Source organism: Astatotilapia calliptera, chromosome 15 (genome assembly GCF_900246225.1).
Source record: "Astatotilapia calliptera chromosome 15, fAstCal1.2, whole genome shotgun sequence".
Lineage (NCBI taxonomy): Eukaryota > Metazoa > Chordata > Actinopteri > Cichliformes > Cichlidae > Astatotilapia > Astatotilapia calliptera.
The window spans coordinates 31,991,969-32,003,212 of NC_039316.1; the positions used below are offsets into that span (position 1 = coordinate 31,991,969).

The following is an 11,244-nucleotide window of genomic DNA, read 5'->3' on the forward strand; positions in this document are numbered from 1 at the left end:
AGGGGATAAACACTCTTTCAGTCTTTTACTAGAGGTGCAAAGAAGTCATTGTTTCCTTTGATGCGACAGCAAGAATTATCTGTAAAGATAATTCTTCTGCTACTCCGCACTATGTCTGTGAAGTCATCGTGAGAAATCCATTCAAGGGATCATCACCACTACCAGTTGCAACATATGTGACATGTGACCACACTACTGTGTCTGTGACATATTTTCTTCAGGCTTTTCAAAAAGAGATTATAGGATGTATAGAAGTAGGACAAACAAAAGGCCAGTGATGATTATATGTGATGGCTCTCTTGTGCTTCTACAGTCCATTTCAATAACATTCTGCAGAGTAGCTTTGGAAGACCTTCTGGAGAGATACTTTCAGCTTATCACTGGACAGAGACACAGACAACTTTGATATACTCATTCTCTCTTTTGGATGAACTGATGCTACATGTCTTATATCATAGTCCCAAAAAAATTTAGGAGTCAACAACACATACATAAAGACCTTATGTCCCAATTCCTAAGCCACATTTGAAGGCCAATTACGTCACAGCCAGACTCCCAATTCGAGGGCTTCTCCAAATGCATCCTTCATTTCCCTGGATTTGAAGGATGGGTCGGGTGTATCTTTCGTGGTCCAGTCTATCCCAGAATTTATAGTGCGGCCCAGTCAATTCACTTTCCAACAATGGCGGCAGCTACGGAAGCGGTAGAAGGGGCAGCAGAGGACAACTACATTTTTAAATTTGAAATACATATGTTAAGGTCGAGGGTTTTTTTGTTTTTGTTTTTTTTTACAGTCATTAGACTTACGTGACTGTAGATCAGGGGTGGGCAATTCCAGGCCTCAAGGGCCGGTGTCCTGCAGGTTTTAGATCTCAACTTGGGTCAACACACCTGAATCTGTTAGGATGCCTGGGTCGTTGACCCAGGGTTTTTGAGTTTATTATATTATTTATACTTTCTAGTCTTTGGTTTCTTTGAGTTCTGTCTTATGGTTTATGTCTCTGTCCTCTCTAGTTGCTCTGTCTCCCCTGTCACCTGTATCCCCTTGTCTAGTTCGCATCTCTGTGCATCCTTAGTTGCTATATCCCCGTGTCCAGTCAGTGTCTGTGTCTGCCCTGGTCCCACGTCTCTGTTCCCTCTGTTGCAGTGCGTGCGAGTCTGTGTCTTTAGTTCAGTCTGTGTCATGTTTCCTGTTTTATTTTGAAGGTCCTTGTCTGAGGTTAATGTATCTGGTTTCGCTTCCCCTTGTCTCGTTAGGCCTGATTTGCCCCAGCTGTGTTTCCCTCCTGTTACCCATTCCCTGATTGCTCCCTCTGTGTATTTAAGCCCTGTGTTTCTCTGTGTCGCGATCTACCGTTTATGTTGCTGTGTGTTTTGTCTGCCTGTATAAGTTATTTGGATTCTTACTTTTGTTCTGTTTGAGTTCAGCATTAAAGCTGTTTCAGTTTACGTTTGTCTCTGGAGTCTGCACCTTGGGTCCTTTTCCTGCCTGCACACAGCCGTCACATAACAGAAGATCGCAACCAGAACATGGACCCTGCAGACTCTTTTTCCTCGGAGTTCAACGGCGAGATGATGCGGATGGTGAGTCTGCTCGACCGCATTGCCCAGTCACAGGATATACGGACTATGGCAGTCGGGCTAAGTGCAGTAGATGCCACCATTCGTCATAACCCTCAGCTTTCTCAGTTTGCTAAGGACACTAAGTTGGATGGCACCATTACTGCCTGGAGAGAGCAAGTCAAGGCTGGTGAGCTTGCTCTCTCACTCACTACATCTTCCCCACCGCTGCCCCAGGACAACACACACTCTCCCCCTGTCTCAACATTGCCACGGACTTCCTCTCCCTCCCCACAACAGCCGGGTTCTCGTTCGCCTGCCTTTTTCCTGGCGGCTATGTGGTCGGAGGATGAGGAGGAGGTCTCTTTTTCTCCACCGGTTCTTCTTCCCTCATCCCAAAGGAAACTGCGTTCAGGTCGCCGCCACTCCAGAACCGTTGAACAAACTCCTCTCGGGGGAGACGGTGACTGTTTATTGCACGCTCCATTTGAGCATTCTGACTCTGGACATTCTGACATCGCACCCACTGTGAGTAACATTGTGTTTCACTCTGAGGAATCTGTTTCACCTGAGCCAGCTAATACAGAGACTGTTAGCAAAGTTGCTTCTTTGGATTGTTTAGTTTTCCAGTCATCTGTTCTGCAACCTGGTCTTGCTGGAGGGTCCGAGGGGTCCGTCCGGCCTTCATCTGTTGGTCCCGCTGGGGGTTCTGGAGAACCGCTCCAGCCGTCTTGAGTCTCCGCTAGAGGGTCTGAGTGGCCCGTTCAGCCTTCTGTCTCCGCTGGAGGGTCCGAGGGACGGCTCCCAAGCCGTCGCCTGCAGCGCCAGCCTCAGCGGCTCCCAAGCCGTCGCCTGCAGCGCCAGCCTCAGCGGCTCCCAAGCCGTCGCCTGCAGCGCCAGCCTCAGCGGCTCCCAAGCCGTCGCCTGCAGCGCCAGCCTCGCTCCGTCTAGCTTCGTTTGCGCCTGAGGTCCCCATGCTGTCCGGCCTGCTCGTCCTGTCCGGCCTGCTCGTCCTGCACGTCCTGTCCGGCCTGCTTGTCCTGTTCGGCCGCTTTCCAGGCCGATGACTGGACGTCGTTGCCGTCATGGACGGCCCCCTGAACTACGTCGCCACCGGTGCTTCCCGCCTGCCCGGCCCCCTGAACTGTTTTCTGGGCTCTTGGGCCGTCAGCCTCCGGGCCGGCCCCCTGACCTTTGTGTGAACTGTTTTTCCTGGCCGCCTGCGCCTGTCGTGAGCCTGTGTTTTGTTATGTTGCTTTCCGGGCTCCGGTGTTTGCGCTTTTTTTTTTTTTTTTTTTTTTTTTTTTTTTTTTTTTTTTTTTGTTTCTGGCTCTTTGTTTGGTTTGTTTTGAGCCCTCCGTCCTGTTTCCCCCCTGTCATTGTACTGCTTTAATCATACATCAGAATTTAAGTTAGTAGCTTTGTCACTTGACTGTATATTGGCAATGACTGTACTTTCATAAAGATGTCACAGACAGGAAAATATTAGGAAATGTTGTGGGTAATGATAACCACCATGACAGGCTATCATGTCACAAAGTAACATACATCAATATACTGCCAAATTGTACAACTGGAGCTCACTGAAATACAGTGAAATTTGATTATGTAGATCCTTAAAGTTTGACTAACTGTTTCACTTGTGCTGATAGGAGGATGGCCCAAGCTTTGCATCCACCAATGGCAGTGCTGAATGCACAGGTAACAAAGCTCTGTATTACCCTACATTTTGCTTTTTTCCTTCATTGTTGGTAAAACTGTAAATTGGCTTCTGTCATTTTTAAATTGCAAATTGTACAATTGGTTCCAAACCTGAATATATCAAATAAATGCAGTTATAATTCTCATTGAGGTAGAACAGCAAATCACCAGAGAAATGAAAAGCTACAATTCAGATGTGTCTTCAGCAGATACTCTGCTGTCACTGTAGGTAAATAACATGAAATATTTTTTTTTTTGTTAGAAATAAATTTGGTGTAAGTAGAGGTTGTGCAACAACTATTCTTTTCCAATAAATTCAGCCTTTCAAGTGTTTAGGCTATTTTAAGGCAAAACTCAATATATAGTAAATTAAACACATTGCTCAAAGACAGTCTCAACTTGCTATTGTTAGTTCATCTTGAACCAAGTCAAAATTTTTAATTTTGCAGTTGCTGATGGGACAGATGCCTTTAACCCTGCACACAAGAAAGAGGTAGGATAGGTCATCTTTCTTTGGTTCTTAAAATGGACCAGTAAACCAGCTGTGCACTTAAACAGCTGTGATAGACATTGCACATTGTTAACGCTGACATATTCACTTTACATTATTATTTAAGGAGCAGTTTAGGGTTGTTTGAGTTCTCATCTACACATTATACAGCTGTCAAGCCAATATTGCAATTAATAATCCATTAATATTGAAATTTTCACTATTCATTCAGTGTACATCATGCTAGAATGACTAAGAATGATTGCTGAAAATATCACATGCACACATTATGTTTTTGCCGTTGAAAATAAACATTCTGGGATAGTTTGATGTGTAATATGTACAGTTCATTCAGCTTAAAGCAAAGGTTAGACTGCAGTGTGTTTAGACGGTTAAATTGGTAGAAGGATTAAGTAGGCAAACTCCTCCAGTTTGGACCTCAATATAAAAGGTAGTAAATTAGTTTATGCACTGCAGATACATATTCATGATTTCTGATGTGATAAATATTCTTAGTATTTGTTTTCATGATTGGGTCCATATATTTTATTTATGTCAAGATATGTACATCTTGTGATGTGAGAGCTAAGTGGAATCAAATTGTGGCCTTGATTTTTGTTTTTTTTCTTAATTTTAATTTAAAAAAATTACAAATGTCAGCCACATTAAAATGTTTGAGGACAACGTTAAAAACAAATCATTCATTGTAATACAGTTGTTTAAATACAAGGTATGATTAGGCCTTGTCTCAGCAGTAAGGCTTCTTTTCGTACCTAGGCTTTTTGCTGTTTGTCATTCCCTCTTTGTTCTGTCTTGTCTCTCCACTACTATCTAATAAACCAAAAAACAATAAAACAAGGGTTTTGATTTATTTCTTTGTTTGCAGGTTCAAAGTCGTGGCTTGCCTAGCCTCCAGAAACTCAGGTGACATAGTGTATGTGAGCAACGCTACGAGAGGGCACATAGTAAAAAGTTAAACGACCAGAGGGAGAGGACCTTGTTTCTACACCGTAGCCTCAATACGAAGGTCAGTTGTACTACTACTTCTTTTGGATCCTCCTTTTAGGGGTCGCCACAGCGGATCATCTGCCTCCATCTCACTCTATCCCTAACATCCTGCTGTCACACGCTCTTGACTTGTTAGCACATCTCCATTTCTGTCTTTTTTTTTTTTTTTTTTTTTTTTTCTAAATGACATCAGAAACAGCAGTATGCGACATTACGTGATGGCAGAGCTTCAGTTCATCCTTTGTCATTTTTTTTTTTTTTTTTTTTTTTAATAAATAGGACAGGGGGAATGAATGAGAGAGAGGGGGAGAGAAAGAAAGAAAACCAAAGGGGAGAAGAGACGGTGAGAAGGGGGGGGAAGAGAGAGAAAAAAAAAAACTCCTGGGTCACCTGTATGGAGAAAAAAAAAAACAAACAAACAAAAACAAACAGAGGAGACAGCAAACAACAAAGAGCAACATAATAATAGAGAAAACAAAGCACCATCACAATAAACTAGCTAGTCATAGATATCAGTATTTACTAAGTAATAAACGATATTGTGCAGCACGCAAGATAGACAGCGCACAGTGTGCTTTGAGGTAGCAGCCAAGAAAGCTTTAGTCCGCGTCTGTGAATACCCATGTGTGCATACCTGTGTGGATCAGCATGCTTGCATTCCAAAGGTTTCTCCATGTAATGATCTGCTAGGGAGTGTGGGGGGGCCACAGCCCCGTCCTCCAGGGTGTGAAGCGGGTATGGAGGAGATCAAAACTCCAGACATCCAGAGGCCCCCAGAACACAAGAGACCATGGAAGACCAACAGAGGGGCAGCCGCGCCACTGTCCCAGTAAGAGCTGAGGAGAGTCCCAGATGAGGGCTCGCCCAGCAGCCGCGGAGCAGAAGTCAGGGGGAGTTGCAGTGACGCGCCCGTGAGCTCCGCCGGCCCCCAGCTGCGCCTGAGTGACCGAGCCCTAGGCCGAGAGGCCGGGGGCACCCCACCTCCAAAGGGGCCCGAGCGAGCCCCAGGCCCCGACAAGCGGCCGCCAAGGAGTGAGCCGGTGTGCACCCGGACGCCCACCCCCAGACACAAAGAACCACCAACACACCGACACCTGAGGGAGTCCGCCACCGGCAGGGGAAGTGGTGGTGGGTGGAGATAGGCCTCCAAACCTTGGAGGGCCTGAGGTGTCCCCAGAGAGGTGGCGTCTGATACCCAACCTGACATATAGACACAGACATACAGGCACACACAGACACAAACATCCATTCCCACCCTCATGCTCTCATATGCACTCACTCCACACTCAACCAACGTAGAGACAGACATAAAGAGACGCTGTACACACAATCACACTCCCCAAGCGTACTCTACAAACCGGGTCTAGGTACCCTTGCCCCTGGAGGGGGGAATTGCACCCAGACCCAGGTGGTGTTACCCTTTTCCCTGCGGTGGGGAGAGGCAGACCACCCCGACTCCGCAGCAGCAGGGAGGCCCCACACCCCAGACCGCAGTCGGACGGCCAACTCCTCCTACTAGCCCTCCCGCTCCAGCAGGCCGCAGAGAATGGGGGTGGGAGAAGACTCCAAACCTCCCTCCACCCGCTCATTGTAGTGTTGATGCATATGTGTTCTAAGGTGCAATTAAAACCCAGGAGGGCATGGAGCTACCTGCCAAGGAGCAGCAGGTAAGCGCATAGTCCCTCCTGCTAACCCTCAATGACTAAGTGTATTTAAAATTGAGAGGTGGGCAACGACGTCAGGGGTGAGGTATACACCCTGATGGTGATTTGGACTGTCTTTAATCAGCCTAACCTGCTGCGCATCCTTTCCAGCTCGATCTCTGTCTAGCCAATCAGTACAAGTCCTTCCTTCGATCCTCACATACAACTCACTATAAGCCTTTTTCTTCTTTGCCACCTCTCTCTTGGCTGTACTCCCAATGCTCATGTCTACCTCCTTAATCTCTCTGACTATCACACTTTTTCTTTGCTAACCTCTTCATTTGGACATTTTCCTGTACTTCACAATACCATCAGGTTTCCTGTCATCTTTTCTCTGTCTAGAGGATACCCCAAGTGCTTTCTTGGCCGTTGCCCTCCCACTTCAGCTGTACTTTCCCAGTCATCTGGTAACTCTTCTATACTGCCCAACGCCTGTCTCAGCTCCGTCATGAACAACTGTCTTCCTTCCTCATTTTCCACCATTTAATTTTTGCCTCTGCCTTCACTTGCTTCTTTGTCGTTACGTTACGTCCAACTTCATCCTACAGACTGCCATATGATGCCGCTTAGCTACATTCTCCCCTGACACCACCTTACAGTCTCTTATGCACCTTCTGCACACTTGTGTGCACCTATCTTCACTCTCATACATCACAATATGTTCCTCCCTCTTCTTGAAGTATGAGTTAACCACAGCCACTTCGATTCTTTTGGCAAAATCCACCAACATTTGTCCTTCTGCATTTCTATCCTTAACACAATACCTAACCAATAACTCCTCATCACCTCTGTTTTCTTCAACTACATGTCCATTGAAATCTACTCTAATCACCAGTCTCTCATTCCTAGTAAAACTCTCTACTACTTCATCTCACTCACTCCAGAACTCCTTTCTCGTCTACCTGACATCCAACCTGTGGGACATACACACTGACAACATTCAACATAGCCTCTCTCTTCAGCTCTACCACACTATTCACATACTCTTCCTTCAGGATTACCCGTACTCCATTTCTCTTCCTATGAACACCCTGGTAGAACAGCTTGAATCCACCTCCAATGCTCCTGGCTTTGCTTCCCTTGCACCTGGGCTCCTGCACACACAATTAATCTACCTTCCTTCTTTCCATCATGACTTCCAGCTCTCTCCCTTTACCAATTATATAGTCCCTAGAGTCCGTACTCCCACCCCCCTGTGGCTGAGTTTTACTACATCTTCTAATAATGTACTTTAGACAAAATGGTGTAATGCTGAAATATTTCCTTTTTTTTTTTTTTTTCTGTCATGGTAAAGATTATTTCTGGCTTCAGCTGCAGTGTCTGTCTTAGCTTTGTAAGACTTTTTCCAGGTTCTAACAAAGAAAATAAATACACTGCAGTGGTTTGAGCTGAAGGAGAGGAGGTTGTCTGATATGTGTACTTATTGATTTAGGTATATTACATCTTGCAGTAGTATAGCTTAGATGTGCTACACTGAGTCACACAGAAGATGATTTTCATACGCTACAGTATGATTTTATTGCTTCACTTGCTTAGGTTGAGGAAGGTGAACATAGTAGTGTATTGTGGTGACAGCTTGTCAGACTGCTGATAATAAAGTGTGCGGTTAAGAATGGTGCTTTATGTACAGTGCAGAAGCACAAGGAGAAAGTAGTTTTATGATAACTCAACATGCTAAACAGTGTAATACTCAGGTCTTTCCACCCTGCTGGAAAGTGTGAGCCTTTCACAATGACAAAAACAAACAAACCCTTGTTTAGAGTTTATATTTTGCTGGCCAAATCAAAACTGTGACCCATCTTATCTGAAATTGACAACAACTGTGATATTGCTAGAGCAACTGCTGCAAAAATGCATTAACACATTTACAAATCTGTGTTGTAGCAATAATTATTCTGGAATTTATATTAATCTGTAATTGTTATTTGTATCTTTTTCTATTTACTTTTCAGATGGAACAGCAGTTGTCCAGTGACAGCAACAGTACCATTATCATTAAACCCACTTCAGCTGATTCTGACATGGATACAAGTGTACCTGAGCTCAGAAGGACAGACAGTGTTATTGTAAGTTTATTCGTATAACTCCACAACAGATCTCAGATTCTTGTGCACAGAGCACAAAGTGAATAGATGGTAACAGTCAAATTTAAAACTAAGTGTTGTGAAAAAAAAAATTACAATAACTATCCTGTACAATCATGTCACCTTCTTGGATTAAGAGCAAGCCTTGATAGAACGACTGTAAGCTTGAGACAAGGGGTTTCTCATTTATCAATATTGTCAGGGACACTGATGTTTAATGTCTTTTCTAGTGTCTGAAGTTCAGAGGTTTTAGTGCTTCAAGTTCAAAGGTTTTCAAGGTGTTACAGCTACAGTAATAACAGCAGTTTAAATTCAATTAGCATTGCATTTGCATAGGTAGTAATGTATGATTGCATTTAGTTTGCAATAAAAGATTTTAAGGAATAGCTTAAAGTACGTAATGACTTAAAATGAATCAACTGTATATTCTGTATGTTCTCATAAAAGGTGATACATGTTATTTTTAAGCCTACTTATATTTTATCTGTGACACATTTTAAAGTCTCTTTTGTGTAGTGAGGCAACAGGATTCTTCATTGTGATAGGATCGTTTGGATCATTATTTCTTGTGAGGTGGTTCCAAAATGCCCATTTTATTGTTTATGCGCTATGACTAAAAATTATTTCTTTGAATTTGACAAAAGGAGCTCAACAACTGACTGTCATGCTTTTGTCGCCTACTAATTAAGCATTTGTCAGTCTCATCCCCTGACAATCCTAAAATGCAATGCACTACTAAAATCTTCAGTTTACCTGGAACACAGTAGATGAGTAGATATTATTCTACCTTACAATCATAAAACAATGTTCTTCAAAGGTTATTGGTCCAGGTAAAAAATTATATCATATATTTAAATAAAGAAAATCAATTTCTATAAATATTAGTGTATATATACAAAAAGAAAACGAAGTTCAGCAATTTCCTAGAAACAGGTTAGTTTTAAACATCTGGGACAATGTAATCTCTAAGCTAACACTAAGTGACTGTTAATGAGTGTGACACCACAGCTGTATTGACAGTCTTTGGGTAATGACAGCATATCCAGACAAAGCCACCCAGGGTTGTTTGGTAAATGTGATGCAGCAGAGGAAAGATTACTTAATATGACTAGTTCAAATTAAGTTGTGACATGTGTGGTACGGTAAATGGTATTAATACCACTGTCAATACCAGTACAGCTGTTACAACTACTACTGTACTACCTCTGGTCTTTAAATGCTTGTGTGAGTGGAAAAATTTAACTATTTTCTTTCTTTCTTTTTTTTAGCTTACCAGACAAATGCTTGGATGCCTATCTATATCAAGTCCTGACATCAGTGAGGAAGAATATGCTCCTCAAACTGCTGAAGAAAGTGACAGTTCTGCAGAAAGTATCATACGACACAAAAGTAAGAAGAAAAAAAGCACGGAAAACTACTTCAGGTAACTCTCAGGAAGATGTCCGACAACTGAAGAGAAGGTGTACCCTAACTCAATGCAATTCCTCAAATTCAAATGCTGCAGAAGACACAAACACATCTGCTTCATTTGATGACACCAGAGAGTCCTCTTCACCTGATTGTTCTGACGTGACGGTTATGACACTAAGGAAGAAGAAACATGGTGGCTGATTGTACAACAAAAAGTTCTACTGTAAGTTTTGCTGTAAACCTTTCAGCAAGATGGCACGCCATTTGCAATCAAAACACAAAGATAAACCAGAAGTGGCAAAAGCAATGGCTTTCCAAGTAGGGTCTAAAGAGCAGAAAATACAGTTGAGTTTATTAAGAAATCAAGGGAACCGTGCCCACAATGAGGTGATTAAAAAAGGACGAGGAACGCTGATACCTCGTCAACAATCTAGTGTACCTGTGAAAGCCAGTGATTACTTGCACTGTATTAATTGTCAGGGTTGCTTCAAGAGAAGGTCACTATGGAGGCACATGCAGAGATGTCATCTCAGCAGGAAGGTCAAAGCTTTAAGGCCAGGAACATCTACAGTCCAGGCTCCATGTAAATATGCAGAGCCAGTCCCAATGTACAATTTTGGAAATTGGTACAAGTCATGCATGATGATGAGATAACAAATGTTGTCCGCACAGAGTTGCATACTGAAATTTGGGGAGCATCTTTTCAATAAGCATTGGCATGATGTCACTAAACATGATTATATCAGACAGAAGATGCGTGAGACAGGGCGACTGGTGCTCCAAGGACAGAAAAATGGCAAGTTGAAAATGGTGTCAGATTTTTTTTGCGAGATCTCGCAAAAGTTTTAGCCGCATTCTTCGGACGCCGGCTCGAAGCCGACCGGGAGGTCGAGGCACGATGTGCCGGGAAAGCGGTGTTCCTCCCGGCTGTAGTAGGTCTCGACCTCCTGTTAGCTTGAAGCTAACGTGAGGATTGCGGCTAAAACTTTTGCGAGATCTCGCAAAAGCGAGATCTCGCAAAAGTCAGTCTTAATTTTTTTTTCTCCCATGTCCCCTGCGGGGCTCCGTAAAAGGCAAACGTGGAAGAAAAGTCCCCATACTCCTCACACCTGATATGATGACATCAATGGATTTGCTCGTGAACACTCGCTGAAATTGTGAAGTATTAGATGAAAATCCTTTCATGTTTGCGAGACCGAAAGCACTTACTCACATCAGAGGGTCAGATGTTGTTCGACAGATCACGCAGAGCTGTGGAGCAAAACAACCAGAAGCGTTGTGCTCTACT

The 11,244-nt window shown here is 43.5% G+C and overlaps 1 protein-coding gene and 1 long non-coding RNA gene across 2 annotated transcripts; both read left to right on the forward strand.

Annotated features, from left to right (window-relative positions):
* Positions 1-1,460: 1,460 nt before the first annotated feature.
* On the forward strand, positions 1,461-2,527 carry LOC113006963 (uncharacterized). The gene is made up of 2 exons (XM_026143244.1): positions 1,461-2,088; positions 2,183-2,527. The coding sequence occupies exons 1-2, from the start codon at positions 1,531-1,533 to the stop codon at positions 2,525-2,527; spliced, it is 903 nt and encodes a 300-aa protein (XP_025999029.1). The 5' UTR covers positions 1,461-1,530.
* A 413-nt stretch (positions 2,528-2,940) lies between these two features.
* On the forward strand, positions 2,941-10,804 carry LOC113007072 (uncharacterized). The gene is made up of 5 exons (XR_003269845.1): positions 2,941-3,261; positions 3,711-3,754; positions 4,638-4,778; positions 8,415-8,528; positions 9,815-10,804. It is a non-coding gene; the product is annotated as an uncharacterized LOC113007072 (long non-coding RNA).
* The last annotated feature ends 440 nt before the right edge of the window (positions 10,805-11,244 follow it).

Excerpts from the sequence above, each read along its gene's own strand:
- LOC113006963 (XM_026143244.1), top strand. The coding sequence starts at position 1,531 with ATGGACCCTGCAGACTCTTTTTCCTCGGAGTTCAACGGCGAGATGATG. Across the intron at positions 2,089-2,182 it reads ATTCTGACATCGCACCCACT|TTTTCCAGTCATCTGTTCTG; the intron begins GTGAGTAACATT and ends TGGATTGTTTAG.